The sequence below is a fragment of the Dromiciops gliroides genome, chromosome 4 (genome assembly GCF_019393635.1).
Source record: "Dromiciops gliroides isolate mDroGli1 chromosome 4, mDroGli1.pri, whole genome shotgun sequence".
Lineage (NCBI taxonomy): Eukaryota > Metazoa > Chordata > Mammalia > Microbiotheria > Microbiotheriidae > Dromiciops > Dromiciops gliroides.
Genome location: NC_057864.1, coordinates 225,456,115 through 225,477,041, shown reverse-complemented (window position 1 = coordinate 225,477,041; position 20,927 = coordinate 225,456,115). Strand labels below are relative to the sequence as shown.

Sequence of the window (20,927 nt, the reverse complement as noted above, 5' to 3'; positions counted from 1 at the left end):
TTGCTGCTGCTTTCTATGGGTTATAAGTCATATGTTCTTCAAGAATGACAGGGGCCAGGAAGTGCATACTTTCAGTGGACCCTAAGTGGTCTGATCCAAGGCATCGTCTGAGTGCTGCCTTCCTGGAATTTCTAGTCTCTAGGCCTTGATTTAGATCTAGACAACACAGCTTCAGACTTGTGTCTGGATGGAGCTTCACTACACAGTTATAGGAATCATATTTATAGAGCTGCAAGCTCTTCCCTGGACCATAGTATCTGCCTTAGGGAAAATTGATGATCTTGGGGTGGGAAAACAACTGTGGTTTTGCTTTAGGTTTCCTGATCACTGATTGTTCTGAAAGGTGGTGCAGTGGATAGAGCACCAGGCTTGGAGTGAAGAAGACTTGAGTTTAAATCTGGCCTCAAACACTTACCAGATGTGTCACCCTGGGCAAATCACTTAACCATCTTTGCCTCAGTTTCCACATCTGTAAAATAAGCTGGAGAAGAGAATTGCAAACCACTCCAGTATCTTTGCCTAAAAACCTCAACCCTAAATGGGGACATGATTGGAACAACAACAATACATACACATCTCAAGCTCTGTGCTCTACAATGAGCTTCAGTTCTGTATAACCAGTTGCCTATGGGACATTTCAACTTGAATGTCCCAGAAATAGCCTACCTCTCAGTATGTATGAAATTAAGTTCATCATCTCATTTCAAACCCTCCTATCTCAGGCACTTTCTACTTCTGCCAAAGTCACCCCTATTTTTTCAGGCTGTTAAGTTCATAACCTCAGCATTATCTGGACTCTTCATTCCCACTTGCTCCATAAATCTAATCAGCTGTCAAAGCTTGCCCTTTCTACTTTCATATCATCTCTTACATTGGAACCACTTCTCTCCACTCACACAGCTAACAACTTATTTCAGGCCCTTATTATTGCTCATCTGGATTATTGCCACAGCTGCCTAATTGGCCACCCTGCCTCAACTCTCACCACCCCGATCCATCCTATACACTGCTGCCAAAGAAATTTTCTTTAAATGTAGAAATCATCATGTGCTTCCCCTACTTTATCAACTCTATTGGCTTCCTATTACTTCTAGGATCAAATATAAACTCTTCTTTTTAGGTTTTAAAGCTCTTTACCACCTGGTCCCATCTGTGTTTGGAGACTCTTTACCAATTATTTCTCCCTTAATCTACCACCCAGCTAAACTGGCCTTCCTTCTGTTTGTCACATGTAACATTCTCATTTCCTATATTTCCAGTGGTATTCTCATACTTAGAATACACTCTCTTCTTACCTTCACTTCATAGAGAATTTCTTTTCCTTTAAGATACAGTTTAAGTATCACCTTCAGCATTAATCCTTTTCTGATTTTTCCAATTGCTAGTGGCCACCCTCAAAAATAAGCTTGCATTTAACCCCTTTGTTTATATTTGCATATTTTTATGTTATATTTGTGTTATACATACAACATAACATTTTGTATGTACTTGTTTCCCCCATTTGAAGTTAAGTTCATTGGGAGTAGGCATTATTTCAATTAATCAACATTTATTAAGCACCTACCATGTGCCAGGCATTGTGCTAACCACTAGGGATTTAAAAAGAGACAAAAGATAGTCCCTGACCTCAAGAAGTTCACAATCTTATGGGGGAGATAACAAACAGATATATACAAACAAATTTTATATGGGATAAATGGGAAATAATTAAAAGAGGGAAGGCACTAAAATGAAGAGGGACTGGGAAAGGCATCCTGTAGAAAATGGGAATTTAGGGGGCAGCTAGGTGGCACAGTTGGATAAAGCACTAACCTTGGATTCAGGAGGACCTGAGTTCAAATCCAGCCTCAGATACTTGACACTTAACTAGATGTGTGACCCTTGTAACGATTGGAATGACAGCACCTGCTGGAAAGATACTGTAGGAAAGCTCTGCCATGAGGAGAAGGTGTCTGAGGGCAAGCCATGTGATCAGTTCCTTGGCGTCAGGAAGTAACATTTGCTCGTGGGTACTGTCTATCAAAGCTACCAGCCAATCAACTTGAGGAGCCTCCCATTTCTGGGAAGAGGACTTGAAGTAGGAAGCAGACGCTGGCGGAGGGGTTCTTGTTCTTTTTGGTTCCTGACCTCGCCATGGCAGGTCGGATGATGCGGTCTCTTAGAAATAGTTAGATTTTTACCTTTCTCTCTGATCCTAATGCTCTTTAATAAATACTTAAACACTTAAATACTCTTGCTAAAGCTTATAATTTATTGGCGACCACTCATTAGATTTTAGATAGTATAGCTAGAATTTTAGCCCCTTACACCCTGGGCAAGTCACTTAACCCTCATTATCCTGAAAAAAACCAAAAAAAAACAAAAAAAAAAGAAAATGGGAATTTAGTTGGGACTTAAAGGAATCCAAGGAAGCCAGGAGAACATTTCAAGTATGGGGGACACCCAGAGAAAATGTCAAGAAGTGAGAGATAAGAATGTTTTGTTGGTGGAACAACAAAGAGGCCAGTGTCACTGGACTGAAGAATACATGGTTCAAATCCTGCTTTAGACACTTACTAGCTGCAGTACCCTGGGTAAGTCACTTACTTTCTGTCAGCCTCAATTTCCTCATCTATAAAATTGGGAAAATAATAGTACCTACCTCATAGGGTTGTTGTCATGACCAAATATATCTTGAGCAATAATACATGTTCAGACCTGTACATTGATTATTTTGAAGGGGACAATATTTATTTTGAAGCATATGTTCTGCTATTTAAAAAAATAAACCACATTACCTTATTGTCACAACTAGTGACATAGGAATAGCTATTTCCAGACATAATTTCATTCAAAGTAAGGGATAATTTCCATGAAACATGGAAAGACTTACATGAACTGATGCAGAGCAAAAGAAGTAGAACTAGGAAAATGATTTATACAATGACAACATTTAAAAACAAACAACTCTGAAATACTTAAGATTAATGCAACGATCAAACATGATACTGGAGAACTGATGATGAAGTTTTCTACCTACCTCCTAACTGAGAGATGATGGACTCAGGATGCAGAAACATATTTTTGGGACATGATGGCCAATGGGGGAATTTGTTTTGCTTGACTATGCATATTTGTTATATGTGTTTAGTTGTTTTTGTTTTTAAAATATGGATAAGGGAAGGGGGAAGGGAGAAAAATTTATTTGTTAGTTCAAAAACTGAAATTCAATTAAAAATAAAGATTTTGGGGGCAGCTAGGTGGTGCAGTGGATAAAGCACTGGCCTTGGATTCAGGAGGACCTGAGTTCAAATCCAGTCTCAGACACTTGACACTAGCTGTGTGACCCTGGGCAAGTCACTTAACTCTCATTGCCCCGCAAAAAATAAAATAAAAAAATAAAGATATCAATTTCAGTTGGACACATAGAGATATTTTTGGGGTCCTAAATTATACCTTGTTATCATCCATGACGGTGTTTAATGACTCAATCCACATTGGATCAATGTCACCATCCAGTAAAATCCACTTAGGCCCATCATGTGTTATATTGGCAAGTTCACGCAAGATTGATGAGAAAAGCCCTAAAAGAAACCAATCATCAGTCAATCAACCAATCAACAAACATAAATGAAATAACTGCTGCTGTTATGGTAGTCACAACGCTGAACACAGATAGTCTAGGCCATAGGATCATCTTATCACTGGACTGGAACAGCAGTAGGATTTGCAGCCCACTGGATGTCTGAGAAGCTTTTAAGGACTGCACTGCTCACCTTGTGGTATGAGAAAGGGGCTAGAAAAGGGGCCCTAAAATTGTCTGCTTTACCCAACTCTAAGTTGCTTACCATAGCCAGCAACAGATCTCACCTTGTGGTTGAAACATCCCCAAAATGTACAAAAACTTCTAAGATGATTCCACTCACCACTGCTATGTGGAATGTGCATACACTTATGGACAACATGAAATTCAGTAGATCTGAAAGATGAACATACATACATACATACATACATACATACATACATACATACATAGAACTAGATGGCATTTCATCCAAATAACAGCCCTGAATGAAACAAGGCTGGAAAATGAAGGCCACCTAACTAGCCATAGGTGTATGAATGTTTTTCTGGAGTTGCTGCAGAGAGAGGGAGTGCTGTGAATCTCGCATAGGTTTTGCAACCAAAATTAATCTAGGCAACAAGCTGGCATGCCTACCAAAAGGACTGAATAACAGGCTCATGACAATGTGATTGCTACTTGCAGGAAAGTGCCACACCACCATCATCAGTGCATATCATCCCACCATGACAAACCCTAATGAGGTCAAAGAAAAATTTTATGAAGATCTTGATATGATTGATGGATTGATTTTCTGCCTCTTGTGCTAATTTTGGACTGACAACACCAAGAAAACAAAGGTTCTCCATCAGCCAACACTGCACCATCCATACATGGAACCATTGGTTATAGCAAATGGAGAAATAATGAATGCTGTGCACAAGTTCACTTACCTTGGCAGTATACTTTACAAGGTTGTACATAGATGATGAGATTGACTCATGCATTACCAGAGCTAGCTCAGTGTTTTGGAGGCTCCAATGGAAAGCGTAGGAGAGAAGCTGTAATAGAGTGCCTACCAAAATGAAGGTCTACAGAGCCATTGTGCTGACCTCATTGTTGTATGCCTGTGAAAACTGGACAGTAAACCAGTGCCATGCCAGGAAATGGAATCACTTCTATTTGAATTATCTTAGGAAGATTCTGAAGATCCCCTGGCATGATATGGTACTGGACATTGAAGTCTTTTATTGGCCTTAACTCAAAACTCTACTGTAGAAAGCATGGGTCTGAGGGGCTGGCCACATTATGTGAATGCCAAACTTACATTTGCCTAATAGACTATTTTTTTTTTTTGTGGGGCAATGAGGGTTAAGTGACTTGCCCAGGGTCACACAGCTAGTGTCTGAGGCTGGATTTGAACTCAGGTCCTCCTGAATCCAGGGCCAGTGTTTTATCCACTGTGCCACCCAGCTGCCCCCCTAAAAGACTATTTTATAGAGAACTCACACAAGGCAAGTGCTCACATGGAGGTCAGAAGTGATACAAGGAGACTCTCAAGGTCTCTCTGAGGAACTTTGGAATTGATTATGAGACATGGGAGACACTGGTACAGGACCACCCAGAATAGCATGCTCACCTCAAAGAAGGTGCTGTGATTGATGAGCAAAGCAGAATTTTAGCAGCTCAAAAGAAATGTGAGATGTGCACATTTAGACCTCTCTACTCCAAATGTCCATATAGACTATTTGTGCCTGACCTGTAATAGAGTCTTCTGAGCTTAAATTGATCTGATTAGCTACAGTTGGACATACTGTACTTTGACTCCAACATAGTGATATCATTTTGGTCTTCTTGGAGAAAGAAGGACAACAACTGTGTGTGTGTGTGTGTATAAATTCTAGGGTAACTTTTTTTTTAATGGTGGCATTAACAGCTGAGGGGATAAGAAAAGATTTCAAATACTAGGTGGAACTTTAGCTGTTTATTTATTTATTTATATTTGGTGAGGCAATTGGGGTTAAGCGACTTGTCCAGGGTCACACAGCTAGTAAGTATCAAATGTCTGAGGCCGTGTTTGAACTCAAACACGGATTCTTCCTGAATCCAGGACTGGTACTTTATCCACTGCACCACCTAGCTGCCCCTTTAGCTGAGTTTTTAAAGAAACTTCTTAGAGGTAGAGGTGAGTAAGAATAAATTCTAGACATTAGTGACAGCCTGTACAAAGGAAAAACAGGAGATGGAGTGTTGTGTGTAAGCAACAGGAAAAGGGCATGTAGGATGTAGGAAGGGGAAAGGTAGGTTAAGGCCAGATTGTAAAGGGCTTTAGAAGGCAAACTTCTCAACTCCCAATTCCCTTGCTCCTGAGTGACTTTGTGTGTGTGTGTGTGTGTGTGTGTGTGTGTGTGTGTGTCTGTGCACTCATGAACCTTTCCAAATGACTAGCAATGGTTTTCTCTGTCCTCAGTTGGAAGATTGAGATAAATATGAATAAAGCTCCAGGAATTCTCTCTGTTATACTATTTTCAAGGTTGTAGATTTCAGAACCTCTCGGTATAAAGTGTGTGTGTGTGTGTGTGTGTGTGTGTGTGTGTAAAGCTATATTTTGGGGGGAGCAAAGGAAAATGTGTGTACATACCACATATACTCACCCCTCTTCTGCAATGTTGATATTTTATCTAGGATTTGCCACATGAAAGTGGACAAGATGCCAATACTTTGTGCCTCCTTTCTATTTAAAAAAAAAACTGGATATGTGAATTCACTGGCATGAGAGCTCCCAGTAAGAAAGATTCTCTATTAGTGAAGATTTGAACCTTTTTTTCATCTAATAGTCTTAGAAAGTTACTTGGTGGGGCAGCTAGGTGGCACAGTGGATAAAGCATGGCCCTGGATTCAGGAGGACCTGAGTTCAAATCCAAATTGGACACTTGACACTTACTAGCTGTGTGACCCTGGGCAAGTCACTTAACCCTCATTGCCCCGCCCCCCCCAAAAAAAGAAGAAAAAAGGAAAAAAAAGTTACTTGGCAACACTGAAAGGTTATATTATTTGCCCAGGGTCACACAGCCAGTCTGTGTCAGAAGCAGGACCTGAATCGCAGGTCTTCCTGACTCTGAGACCAGCTATCTATGGACTATGCCATACTGCCCCTTTCTAACATCAGACATATAATATTGACTTTCTATATTACATAGGTACATTAGTTTCCAATAAAATTTGTGATGCTGAGATGGGATCACGAGAAACACCTTGAGATATTTCATTCTTCATAGAGGGAAACATGTATCAGTCCTTGAAAACATCTTCATTAAATTCAATCATTTTGATTAAAGAAAAGAAAGAAGTAGCTAAATGGTCCAGTGGATAAAGTGCTAGACTCAGAGTCAGGAAGATCTGCATCAGGTCCTCCTGCATCAGATACTTACTAGCTGTGGGACCTTGGGTAAGTAGCTCACCCTCTGTCAGTTTCAGGTCCTCATCTATAACATAGGGATAATAACAGTACCTATCTCACATGATAGTTGTGATGACTAAATAAGGTAGCTAATAAGACAAAACACTTTCAAATCTAAAATCGCTATATAAATGCTAGCTATTATTAGAAACTAGTGGGAGTGATTGACAAATGCTGAGAAAGTCAAACACAAAAGTTGCTCATATATACTTTCATGATAAACACCCTTCATTTTTTTTCTTGTAAAATCTGGTTTGGGGAAGAACTTCTCCACATGACTAACAATTATTTTTCCTCTGTCCTCAGTGAGATAATTGAGATAAATATGAATAAAATTCCAGGAAGTCTCTCTTTTAGACTTCTTGTATGTGGAAGTTTTCAGCACCTCTCAGTATGTGGGAATTCATTTTATGTCAATTTTGAGCCTTCCCAGTTGTTAACAAACTTCTGGTCTGTGGGGATGATAAGAAGATGGACTATAATTCCTGTGGCCTCAAAACTTCCAAGTGCTGCAGAACCAGATTAAAATATGTTAAATAAGATAAAGATAAATATAGACATAATGCAACATATATAATGTTAATTTGGGGTTTTCTAAGTCAACATATTGTGTTCTGCAAAGATACTTTTCTATTTGAGTTTGACATCACTTGGATTATAGCCCTCTTCAATACCACTAACTTTTCCAGCATTCAATAGCACGTTTAAGTCCCACCACTACCTGCTACAGATTCTCAGTTGACATGGTATGACTAAAGTAATAGGGCAACTGCCTCTTATGCTTTCTTTATCTTCTCCAATTTCCTCTTCCACTCATTTTGAAGGTTTAAGATTATACAGAAGGGGAGAAAGAATAAATATATTACAGCTTAAAGAAACAAATACAATTTGTTGAAAGTTCCCTTCCCAATCATAATGGCTTCTCTCCCCTTCTACAAGCCTCTTTTCAACTCTATCAGGTCTGTCTAGTGTTTTTCTTTTCTGTAATTCATGCCAATATTCCTAACTCTAGAGTATGTAAAGGGAATTAATGCAGTCTCGAAGTGGCTGAGTCATAAAATCATTCTGTTTAAAGTAAGTACATTGCTTTCTCTCTGATCTCAAGGGGTTTCTTACCATCCTTCCATTCTCTTGTGGCTGGGTTGATGATGCCAAACAATTCATCATTAGTCACAGCTTTAGGGTTGAGGTCAGTCCAGACTGGTCGCCGTTTCATGTTCTGGTATGTCTTATGCAAAGATCTCAGTACCTGGGACTTGCCTGTACCAGCATTCCCCACAACAAAAACAGAGTGTCGCACAGCCAAGAGCTCTTCTAGCTGTACCACCTGAAAGAACATTTGGCCCAGGTAATCAGTCTATCAGTCAAGCAATCAAGCAGTCAACAAGCATTTATTAAGTCTACTTTGTGTGCAACACTGTTCTAGGTGCTAGAGATATAAATACAAAAAGGAGAATATCCTCCCCTCAAGGAGGTAATATTCTGGTGGGAGGGGTGGATAGAAGGGAATGCAACAATTTCAGAAATATGAAAGTCCAAGATATCTATTTATCTATTTACACACAGACATACACATATTATATACATATTTGTATGTATAAATACACAAATATATGCATATATATACACACATACATACACAAAAAATTACAAAGGGACATTAAAAACTGGGGGAATCAGTAGACACCTTTAGAAGGAGATGGCACTTGAGCTAAGCCTTGAGGGAAGTCATGATTTGGAGAGGGGGAAAATGAGAAGGAAAAGCATCTTAAGTACTAGGAGTCCTGTGCAAAGTCTTGGAAGCAGGAGATGGAATGTTAGATATAAGGCATTGAAACTTTCTGAGCATAGTTAAACTTGTGTTTTAGGAATGCCAATTTGGCAGCTGTGTGTAGGATGGATTTGAGGTGGAAGAGACCAAGGCAGGAAGAGACCAGTGAGGAAGCTCTTGCAATTGTTTAGGTGAGAAGTGATGACGACTGGACCTAGGGTAGTTATGGTGTTTAAGGATATGGATGGGAGAGATGATTCAGAGATAAAGTCAATGATACATTAACTGATTAGATATAATAATTGAAAATGATGAGTCAAGAAAGGTTCTGAGTTTATGACCGTAGATGATATGAAGAATGGTAGTTTTGGATGCACTGAATGTGAGTTATCTATGAGACACTAGATGCCATTTTGACACTAAAGCTCAGTAAAGAGATGAAGGTTATATATAAAAATTTGGGATTTCTGCATAGAGATGATAGTTGAATCCATAAAAGTGAATGAAAGCTGTAAAAGAAGAGGAGAGAAGAGGAAAGGAGAGGGCACAGGAAAGTATTTGGGAGTATAATCATAGATGGATAGGACACAGATAATGCTCTAGGAAAGAAGGTTGAGAAGATTCAGTTAGTTAAGAAGAAAACCAAACAGATCAATGTCATGAAACTCAGGGCAGAGAAACTATCCAGCACAACAGAGTGGTCAATAGTGTCAGATGTGACAGAGAAATCAAGAACAGTGAAGACTAAAAAAAGACCATTAGATTTAGCAATGACAAGATCTTTGGTGACTTTGGATACAGCAATCTGTGTGGAATGGTCAGGGCAAAAGTCAGATTGCAAGGGGTTGAGAAGTGAATGGAAGGTGAGAAGTGGAGTCAATAAGTATTGATAAATTTTCCTAAATTTGATTCTGAAAGGGAGGTGAAATATGGTATAATTTGAGAGGATGGTTAAGTGAAAGTTTTGTTGTTTTTATTTTTAAAGACTGAGGAAGATCTTGGCATGTTTGTAGACAGAAATGAAGAAGTTAGTAGATAAGGAAAGGTTTAAAATTAGGTACAAAGAAGAGATTACTGAAGGGGAAATTTTTCTCCAGAGGAGACAAGAGATGATGAAATTAAAGGCAAATTTAGAAAAGTGGATTTAAGTAAGAATAAAGACCTCCTCTTCTTCTGAGACTAGAATAAAGTAAGAGGGAATGAGGTATGATGTTGAGATGATTTTAGGTGTGAAACTAAGGAGAAAAGGCAGCTCTCCAATTGATGGCTTCAATTTTTTTTTTTAATAGTGAAATATGAGGTGAGGAACTCTGCTGAAAGCGAGGAAAGATGATATAGGTGACTTAGAAGAGAAAGCTTGTACAGATAATATAGGAAGGGCAAGAGATTGTTCTGGGAATAGAGGAGAGTAGAAAGACTGGTGTATGGCAGTGGAGACTCAGTTGACATTGACAACATAAATTTGTAGAGGACTCAGTCAATATGTTTGCATGACTTCCACCAGAAGCTGAGCAAGAATAGAGAAGACAGATGGTGGGAATAATCAAGGATTAAAGTTTATATAGATTTAACTGGAGATAGGGTGATGAGATACAGGATTCAGTGAGAAGATGGTATAAAGTTAAATTGGTTAACCATGGCATCAAGATTTTAAAGTAAGGAAAGTAAAGTCAGAGCAGTGATGATGGCCTGGGAAAACTGAGGGGCAGAGTGATTGGAAGTTATGAAAATAATGAAGAACAAGTTTATGAGAGGTGAGGAATAGGGAGGAATAGAAGGATTTGAAATTATGATCAGATAGAAAAATTATAGAGCTTTGAATTGTGGAGCTGGAATAGGAGTTTCATGTGATTATCTCTGTATGTGGCTGTTAGAGTGAAGGTGTGAATCATGGGTGTTGAAAAGGTTAATGAACCACATGTCCATTGAAATCCCCAAGTCTAAGTGCAGTTTTTGGGAAGAATTTGAGTCAGATGTTGAAATCCTTAAGAAAAGAAGGAAAATGACTTGGGAACCTAGAGAAAACAGCCACAAGAATCTAGAGAGGGTTATGTTCATGGAGTTAATCTCAAAGAAAGATATGATGATTAGAGTTGATGGTAGAGACGGCTATGTATGAGAAGAAAGAAGCATATTTATGCTTTCTCTCTCTCTCTCTCTCTCTCTCTCTCTCTCTCTCTCTCTCTTTCTCTCTCTCTCTCTCTCTTGCTCTCTCTCTGAAGATAATACAGTACTGGAAGTACTGGATATGGTGACCAGGCATGCAGTGTCTTCTAAAGAAAAATGTTTTCTGTGACTACAAGTAAAAACTATGAAAAAAGAGGTCATAACTAAATAAAGTATAGCTCTACCCCCAAGGCCAGTTGCAAAATTTGTTAACAATAGAACAAGGTTCTAGAGGGCCCATTGTAAAGGGAAGGTAGACTGGGATAGGGATATGGAAGAAGTAGGGCTGGCATGGATGGGTATGAGGGCCTAAGGAGAAGAATCTAAAAAGGAAGCTGTGGTCTAGGAAGCCATGACTCTGAATCAAAGGATTCTGAGTAATACCATAGGACAGTAGATTGTCACGCCCTTTTCATCAGTGATGGTACTACAGATTTGACCGTCACTCTTTGAGTAAGAGGTGGAAGTGGGGGAAAGAGGATGGGCATGGGCAGCAGAGAAGATGACAAGATAGTGACGTTCTTTGTGCTCTAGTTCTAGCAACAATTGGCATGACAGTCAGAGGCAGAGACTAATGGCTAGATAAGATAAGGCTTGAGTGTGATGCCTGACTGGTTATATAGTGTTGAAGTGTGCCTGATTATTCACCCTCTGATCATATGCTAGGAAGCACAGCACCAGGGCCCGTTCCAATGTTAAACTGATTATTTCCTTATGGTGGAAGTGGGGAAGGCCTAGTTCTAGTGTTGAGGGACAGGGATGACGTCAAGAAACTCATGCTGTCCAGGCTGTGGTCCTGTTGCCCAGTGGGCTGCTGATTAGATAGAGATGGCAAGTAGTGACCTTTTCTGTACAAGGGCTCCATTTACTACTTGTCATCTAATAATCAGTCAGAATGCTCTCTGGTCAAGAAAATGTAGTCAATATGCAAAAAGATTTGGGCCAGGGGCAGCTAAGTGGCACAGTGGATAAAGCACTGGCCCTGGATTTAGGAGGACCTGAGTTCAAATCCTGACACAGGCACTTGACACTTAATAGCTGTGTGACTCCTGGCAAGTCACTTAACCCTCATTGCCCTGCAAAAACAAAAAAAAAAACAAACAAAAAGTTTTGGTCCTCAAAATGTGAAAGCTCTCCAGATATAAGAATAAAGTTAGGAAGTATAAAACTAGGATATTTGAGCTAACAAAACCCTACATCATCATAGTTAGGATTTGTCACAAATGAGTTCAGGTAGCCAGACCTCCTAGAGATTTATCACCCCTGAATAAATTTATTGCCAAGGTTCTAGGTGCAGAACTGAAGACCTTGGCATGAATTTGAGGTAGAAGACAGTCTGTCACCCTTTTGAATTCATATCAGTATTATACAAACCAAGCAATGTCAATTCTAGGATAACCTGTATCTCAACCCCTTAGTGAACTAATTCATCTCTATACTTCTCTCTACTTGCCAATCCCTTGCCTCTTGTCTTTGCTAACTCTAACCCTGGATTACTTATACCACTTGCCTTATGTGCTGCTGAATGGATCTGGAGGAAATCATAAAGCTGTACTTATCCACTACAAATTTATGTTACCTGTTCTCAACTGGGTCCTCAATGCAGCAAGGCAAACATTCTATTCCTTTCTAATTAATTTGCTCTCCCACACTCTATAATGGCTGGTCTGAAATTCTTGTTTTTTCTTGAACCTCCCATTTTACACCTTTCCCCCAGCATTTTTTTTTTTTAGTGAGACAATTGGGGTCAAGTGACTTGCCCAGGGTCACACAGCTAGCAAGTGTTAAGTGTCTGAGACCGGATCTGAACTCAGGTACTCCTGACTCCAGGGCCGGTGCTCTATCCACTGTGCCACCTGGCTGCCCCTCCCCCAGCATTTTAGCTTGTGAACTTTAGCTCAGACTTCACTAAAAGAAAACAACAACAAAAAAACCCCCCAAACAGACCATTTGTCAAGAGCTCCCCTTTTCTGTTCCTTATCATATCACATCATTCAGACATCTCCCCTTATCTTTTTTTTTAACTCCAGTCATAAATGAAGAGGTGATCCTTTTCCTTTCCAAAACCAAACTATTTATATGCACTTTTGATCCCATCCCTTCCTGACTTTTCCAGTAAATTATTCCTACTATACTCCCCACTCTCATGGTTAAACTTGAGAAAGATATCTATACTTCCTCTCTTTTAAACTTTAATATGTCTTCTGACTAAATTCAACTTAAACTGCCCTCTCTAAAGTTCCCAGTGATCTAATAGCTGTTAAATCTAATGTCCCTTTCTCAATCCTGATCCTCTTTGACCTCTCTGCAGGCTTTGGCAATGTTGTTCACCTCATCCTGACTACTTTCTCTCCTCTGGATGTTCCTGACACAGATCTCCTTGTTCTCCTCCTATCTCTTTGAATGCTCCCTTCTCAGGCTGCTTTGCTGGTCCAACATGAAGCCCACTGACTGAAGTTGTCTTGAATGGGTCTCTCACTTTTCTCCTTATTGTATACTATCTCAGTTGGTTAATATTAGCTCCTGTGGGTTTAATGATCATTTTTATACAGATGAACTATATATCCATCCCTAGTTTCTCTTCTAAGCTACAGTCATGGGGCAGCTAGGTGGTGCAGTGGATAGAGCACCGGCCCTGAAGTCAGGAGGACCTGAGTTCAATTTTGGCCGCAGACACTTAATACTTACTAGCTGTGTGACCCTGGGCAAGTCATTTAACCCCAACTGCCTCACCAAAAAAAAGCTACAGTCATTAAGCTTCAACTAACACTTGGGCATCTTAAACTGGATGTCCTGCAGCTATCTCCTACCCACCATGTCTTCTCTCACTAAGCCTTCCCTTCCTCTTCCCAGCTTTCCTATGACCATCGAGGACACTAACATCCTATCATTTACCTTGGCTTGTAACATAGTGTCATCTTAAACTTCTCACTTATGTTCATTACATGTATTCAACTCTTGCCAATTCTGGTTGTTTCTACTTTCAAACTACCTCTTCTCTTCACTCACATGGCCAACACCATGGTACAGGTACTTATCACCTCATGCCTATACTATTGTAAAAATCTTCTGGTGGGTTTCCTTGCCTGCAATATCTCCCTACTCCAATTTACCCTCCTCTCAGGTGCCAAAGTGACTTTCCCAAAGGGTAGGTCTGACCATGGTATGTTATTCTTCCTACAATCATCAATCCAGCTAAACTGGCCTTCACTCTTTTCTTCATGCATGACACTCTGACTTCCTTCATTTTGCCTTTGCACTGGCCATACTTTCTACCTGGAATACACCTTTTCCTCACCTTTACCTTATATCTCTCTTCCTTTAAGATACAGCTCAAGTACCATCTTCTTCATGAAGCCTTTCCAATGCTAATGCCTTCCATCCCAAACTACTTTTTATTCAGCTGTTGTTAAGTCATTTCAGTCATTTCTGACTTTTTGTAACTCCATTTGGAGTTTTCTTGGTGAAGATATTGGAGTGGTTTGCCATTTACTTCCCCAATTCATTTTACAGATGAGGAACTAAGGCAAACAGGGTTAAATGACTTGCCCAGGGTCACACAACAATTAAGTGTCTGAAGCCAAATTTGAATTCAGGTCCACCTGACTCCAGGCCAGCATTTAGTCCACTGTACAACCTAGCTGCCCTTTTTACATTACTACTTTATATTTTTATTCATTTCATATTTTTGCTGCACATATATACTGTTTCTCTCATTTTAATAGATGTACTTTAAAAGCATGGTTTACTTCAGACTCCACAGAAAGGTTTGTACCAGGTTATGAAGGGCTTTAAAAACTAGACAGCAGAGCTTCTATTTGATCTTCAAAGCAACAAGAAGCCCATAATTGATAGAACAAGAGAATCACAAGCTAAATTATGTACTTAAGGAAAATGTCTTTGGCAACAGTGTGTAAGATGGACTTAAGTGGTGAGACTGAGGCAATGGGAATAATGAAGAGACTGTTGCAACACCCTAGGTAAGTGGTGATGGGGGTCTGAACTAAGACAGTAGCTAATTAGCTGTGTGTTTGGAGAAATGTGAAAACAGAGAAAGCAAGATTGACTATATGAGGTGAAGGGGAGTGAGAAGTCTAGGATAAAGCCAAAGATATGAACCTGGGAGACTGGAAGGATAGTGGTGCCTTCTACAGAAATGGGGAAGGTTTTGGGGAAAAGATAATGTGTTTAATTTTGGATATGTTGAGTTTGAGTTGTATCTAGGGCTGTATATACATGTATACATAGATTTATATAATATGTATATATATAATATGTGAGTTTATTGTGTGCATGTCTATATACATATATTTCTATATATTCATATAAACATATGTGTGTATGTATCTATGTTACTTTGTGAGTCAATTGTAAAGATAATCAGCAGTTAAATCAATAAGGTTACCCAGAGAAATAGTGTAGATAGAGAGGAGATGAGGGCCCAGAACAGAACCTCAGGGAAACACCCCTAATCAAGAATTATGTTATTGGTGATAACTAAGCAAAACAGATTGAGGAGAAGTTAGACAACCAGGGATTGAACCAAGAGAGAATAGTGTTATGAAACTCCAAAGAAGAGAAATAATTTAAGAAAAGAGAATTGTCAACAGGTCAAATGCAGCTGATAACTTGAGAAGAACCACAAGTTTTGAAGAAGGATTGAGAAAAGACCATCAGAATTGACAACTTTGGAAAGAAGAGTTCAGTTGAGATAAGGAGAAAAAAGGGCAGCTAGATGGTGCAGTTGATAGAGTGCCAGGATTGGTGTCAGGGAAGATTCATTTTTGTGAGTTCAAATCTGGCCTCAGACACTAGCTGTGTGACCCTAGGCAAGTGACTCAACCCATTTGCCTCAGTTTACTCATCTGTAAAATGAGCTGGAGAAGGAAATAGCAAACCTTTCCAGTATCTAAGCCAAGAAAACCCCAATGGGGTCATGAAGACTCTGACATGACTGAAATGACTAAACAACAACAAAAACAAGGAAAGTGGAAGCAGTGACTATAGAAAGCTTTTTCAAGTAGTTTGGTTTAGAAAAAGAAGAGATCCAGGACTGTAGCTCGATTGGATGGTAGGGTTTGATAAAGATTTTTAAGAATGGCGAAGACTTAAGCATGTTTTAAGGCAGTAAGGAAGAGAGAAGTTAAATATTCAAAGGCTATCACAAGTTTCTGAAAGTTATTTTAAGTTTCTGAAAGGTTACTGAGGTTTCAATCTGCTAGAGAAGACAGCAGGAAATAGGATCAAGAATATTTGTAGAAGGGTTGGCCTTGGTCATAGGACAAGTCACCTCTTTGTCAGAGTCTAGTGAAGAGGATGAGGAGGGAGTGAGAAATGATGTGAAGTGGTTTTGAAATAATGATAAAGGGAGAAGAAAGAGCTCAATTCTAATGGCTTTAATTTTCTTAGGAAAGTAAGAAGCAAAGTTCTCAGCTAAGAGAGAGGGTGAAGGGGAGATCTGGAAAGTTTGATGAGGTAAGAGAAAGTTTCAAATAGCTTTTGTAGGTAGTGAGATAGGTAATCATTTAGGGAGAAATAAAAATTCTGACTTACTGCATAAAGCAAGGTTGGATACCTTGAATTTGTAATGTATCCAAGTGTCTTACAGTTGTGAGCCTAAGAAAGTGGGTGTTAGGGGTAAGCCATATTTTGATTAAGATTTGGCAAGAAATGAGTGGTGATAGGACAATAAGGAAAGGGATTTCAGAGTTAGTTGAAATAACTAACTTTTGGGTTGGTACTGGACAAGGAGGAAAGTGACATCTGCCTGAGAAAGAGGAGAGTGAAGAATAACAATAGGATTGCAAAACATATGGAGAAGCATGATGGGAGGCTATGGTCAGACAGGGAAATGTCAGAGATCCTAATTAGGGAAGTGCAACACTTAGTGGGTAATAGAAAATTCTAGTATGTCACCATGCCTTTGTGTCGCTGAGATAGAATGAAGGAGTAGGTCATTATTTAATGGGGCTAAGACCCAGTTCCTCTATTTATAAGCCATGTAACATTAAAACAATCACTCTTCCTTCCAGACTCCAATTTCTTCTGTAAAATGAGGGGATTGGGCTCTTTCTAGCCTTTAGAATCATGTGCTACTATAAATTTTGAACCTTATTTTATGTAAAAAATCTCTTAAAGATATATTTCAAACAGTGCCTAATATCCTTTATTTTCTTTATTGAAATATTTTTATAGCACCTTCATTTGCAAATATTTCCTCCCTCCTTAAAAAAAACACTACCCTTATAACAGAATAAAAATGAAAAAGTAGTCTGGCAAAACCAAACAATATGTCATCTACATCTGACTGGAAATGGGATATTCTAGCCCCATACCTCCCCACCTCTACAAAGAAGAGGTGACTTTTCTCAAATCTTTATCATTAATCAAATATTTGTGTATCAACTCACCCTTGGAATACAAAACCAATAAAAATTCATGAGCAAAAGAAACATTTGAGTAAAAGATAAATTCTGGGACAGAATTTATGAATTCTGAAATTATGAAGGGAGAGTAATGCCACTCACTTTGAGCACAAAGTTGTCCTCAGCCTGAAGTTTTAGCTCTAAAACTGCCTGTTTTACAAAACCTTCAAAGTCAAGGTCTCTCTTTCTGGGAATGTCAAGGGCAGGAAAGAGGTCTCCAATCAGGCCCATAAACACAGGCATGTCATCGGTTGTGATCTTGGGGATGTTGAAGTCTCGGAGGGAACGCATTAGGACTTGGTCCTCAGGTCGGTCAGGGTCTCCTCTCTTCAGAGATCCAGCTACCACAAGCACAGACTTGATAGCTCGCAGACCCCAGTCATAATGATCCTATGGAGATGAAAACACAGGGTTACTCATAGGTGTTGGAATTAATGTGATACCTGGTAGCATAGATCTTTGTGAAAGGGTCTCAGTGGAGTCCTGCCAGGGAGGAAATGGCAAGAGGGGTGGTGATGGTGGTAAAAACCGACTCAGTTTGGTTTATAGTAGAAACACCGAGGGACAGGCTTTCAATGAATATATTACATGTTCCAGAAGAATGGGGTTTAATGGAGAGATGACAATCATACATACACTAGAGCTAAATTAAAATGGCACTATACTAGACCCCAAACTTCTAAACATAGAATATGGAATGGCAATTGAAAGAATTCACACGTCACCTCTCCACCTCAAACAAATAGGCAAACAAACCAAAGACTGAACATTTCAAAACACTTAGTGATTAAATTGATCAATTCAATTCAGAAACAACAAAATTCTAAAAGCAGTCAGGAAAAAGGTCTTCAAATACAAAGTAAAGAAAATTCAAATAACAAAAGACTTTTCTGTACCCACCAGAAAATTCATGGGGGAATGGAATAATATGTTCTAGAGAGCAATGAAGTTCAGAATGCCTCTGAGGGTGAGATACTCTGAAAATCTGAGCTTTCATGTAGTTAATCATGGATATTATGGGAGAAATGCCCTACCATGGTGTAGTGTCTTCTCTAACACCTGCAGTAATTGGCATTATTCTGAGAATGAGGCATAGTGGAAAAAAGGGAATCATGGGACAAGCTCTATGAGGCAGGGGGCAGAAACTGCCCAGAGGGAAAAGCCAAGAGTAGATACTTTGAATGTTTCTTTTTCTTCTTTTTAAAATTTTGAGTACCAAATTCTATCTCTCCCCTCTATCCTCCCTGAAATGGTAAGCAATCTGATATAGGTTATACATATATAATCACATAAAACATTTCCACATTAGTCATTTTGTCGAAGTAAATTTGAATTGCAAATAATTAATTGTTATTTGAGGTTTTTATGACCCCATCTTTTGGCTAGAATTTAAAAAAAACCCTCAGTGTGTGCACTGGCTTCTGGGGCTCCGCAAACAGCACGGTGCTCCACCCACTGGTTGTAGCTGTCACCATGGTGCTGGCACCTCACGTCATCACCACGCACTGACACCTACTTGGGCCTGGCAAAATTATAATGATTGGAAGCCCAGTGAGGGCAGTCATGTGACTGTCAGAGCAGCTAGCCAATTGGCTGGGGGCTGTGTGTGGTCTGCCTGGGGTCTGCTGGGAAGAAGGGAGGTTTTTTTTGCCATTCTAGCTTGAAGTTGGAAGGTGACAGGACGCTGTTGTGTGTTCTCAGCTGATTCCTGGGTGGTGGTGGTGGTGTTCAGGTTGTATAATTTCCCTTTCCCCATTTTATTTCCTTTCCCTTGATCCTACTGATCCTGTTTGTGTTGTTTTTTTTTAAGTTCATTCTTGTTAGTTAAATCCTGCTCTGTTTTGAGGGAGGCTGTCTGTTTCCTTCCTTGCCCCAATATTGTGGCAAGCCACTTAGCTAACACTCCCCAGTTAAAAATTGGTCCCCACAGAATGAAAAATAGTATGTTTCAGTCTGTATTCAGTTTTTCCTCTAGAGGTGATTAAAGAATAAAATCAATTGATCAATCCATTAAAAAAAAGGGATAGTGCACTGTTGGTGGAAGGAGAGGAGTAGTACAGAGAGAGGTAGTAGAAGGTAGTAGGATGATGAAGCCAGGAGACTTAAAAGGAATGGTCAAACAGGTTGGAGAGCCAGGAGAAGAGAGAATAGTGTCATGGAAAAGAAAGCATCCAGGAGGAAGGAGCTGCCAACCATGTCAAAAGGTAGAAGGATCAAGAGTGAGAAGGAATGAGAAAAGGCTGTTGGATTTAAGAATAAAGAGAAAAATGATAACCATGGAGAGAGAAGTTTCAATTGAGTTTTGGGGTCAGAAGACAAATTGTAAGATATTGAGCAGTGAGTAGTTGAGGAAATGGAAATGAGTGTAAATGGGTTCTGGGAATCTAGTTGCAGAGGGAGAAGAGAAAACCTGAGGGGATTATAGGACCAATTGGAGAATTTTTTTAAGGACTGGGAAGATCTGGGCATTGTTTGTAGGCAGCACAGATGAAGCCAGTAGGTATAAAGAGACAAAAACTGGGGTAGCTAGGTGGTGCAGTGGATAAAGCACTGGCCTTGTATTCAGGAGGACCTGAGTTCAAATCTGACCTCAGACGCTTGACACTTACTAGCTGTGTGACCTTGGGCAAGTCACTTAACCCTCATTGTCCCGCAAAAAAACAAAACAAAAAAGAGACTGAAACTAAGAGGAGAGTGAGGTGGGAATGTCCCAAGTACAAGTTCCCAGGGAAGACAGGAGGACATGGGATCAAGGGTAGTAGCTGAGAGTTCAGTTTTGGCAAAGACAGAAGGAGCACCTCACTCAGAGCTAGATCAAAGGATAAAAGAATGGTTTTATGTAGAGGCAGTTTTGAGGTATGGAATATAGGGGAACAGAGGGACCTCACAATGGATAGTCTCTATTTTCTCAATAAAATAGGAGGTGAAGTTCTCTGGTGAGAAGAAAGGAAGAGATTTCCATAAAGGGGTTAGGGGATGGGGCTGGAGTTTGTATCAGCTTCTTTGAGGGACAAAAGGGGAGATAAAAGGAAAACTATATAGTCTTGAGAGCCCAGTTGAAATAGGCCTCATAATTTGTAGTGGATCCATTAGGCCTAATTGGGTAACTTGATCCTATGATACAAAGCAGATGTGGAATCATCCCAGGGGACTGCTGCATCCAGAATCATATTAAAATGTATCTGGAAAATGTTTAACAAAATAAATAAAAATAAAATACATAAATAAGAGTTGATCATGTTGGAATGATCTCAAAAAATGAAGGGGTGATAAACATGGGTGCAATGGGAAAAGGATAAAGGGAGAAGTAGAATGGGGAAATTTTTCTCACATAAAAGAGGAATGCAATGAAGAGGTTTAGGAAAAAATGGGGGTGGGGATGGCAGGCAATGCTTGAACCTTACTCTCCTTGGAAAAAGGAACAGAGAGTATAGAATAAAATATTCTAAAAGGAAAAAGATAGTGACTTGTAGTCACAAATAACCAGCAAAACTGAGCATAATTCTACAGGGGGAAAATGGATCTTTAATGAAATAGAATTCATTCCTTATACAAAGTGCAGAG

The 20,927-nt window shown here is 39.5% G+C and overlaps 1 protein-coding gene across 1 annotated transcript in view; it reads right to left on the bottom strand.

Annotated features, from left to right (window-relative positions):
* The window catches only part of DNAH9 (dynein axonemal heavy chain 9), a 455,137-nt gene that overhangs the window by 238,628 nt on the left and 195,582 nt on the right, over window positions 1-20,927 (bottom strand). Inside the window, exons 31-33 of the mRNA XM_044002519.1 lie at window positions 17,466-17,753; window positions 8,118-8,328; window positions 3,436-3,563 (exon numbers count right to left, since the gene is read on the bottom strand). Coding sequence (XP_043858454.1) covers window positions 3,436-3,563; window positions 8,118-8,328; window positions 17,466-17,753 — 627 coding nt within the window. The remainder of the gene's footprint in view (window positions 1-3,435; window positions 3,564-8,117; window positions 8,329-17,465; window positions 17,754-20,927) is intronic.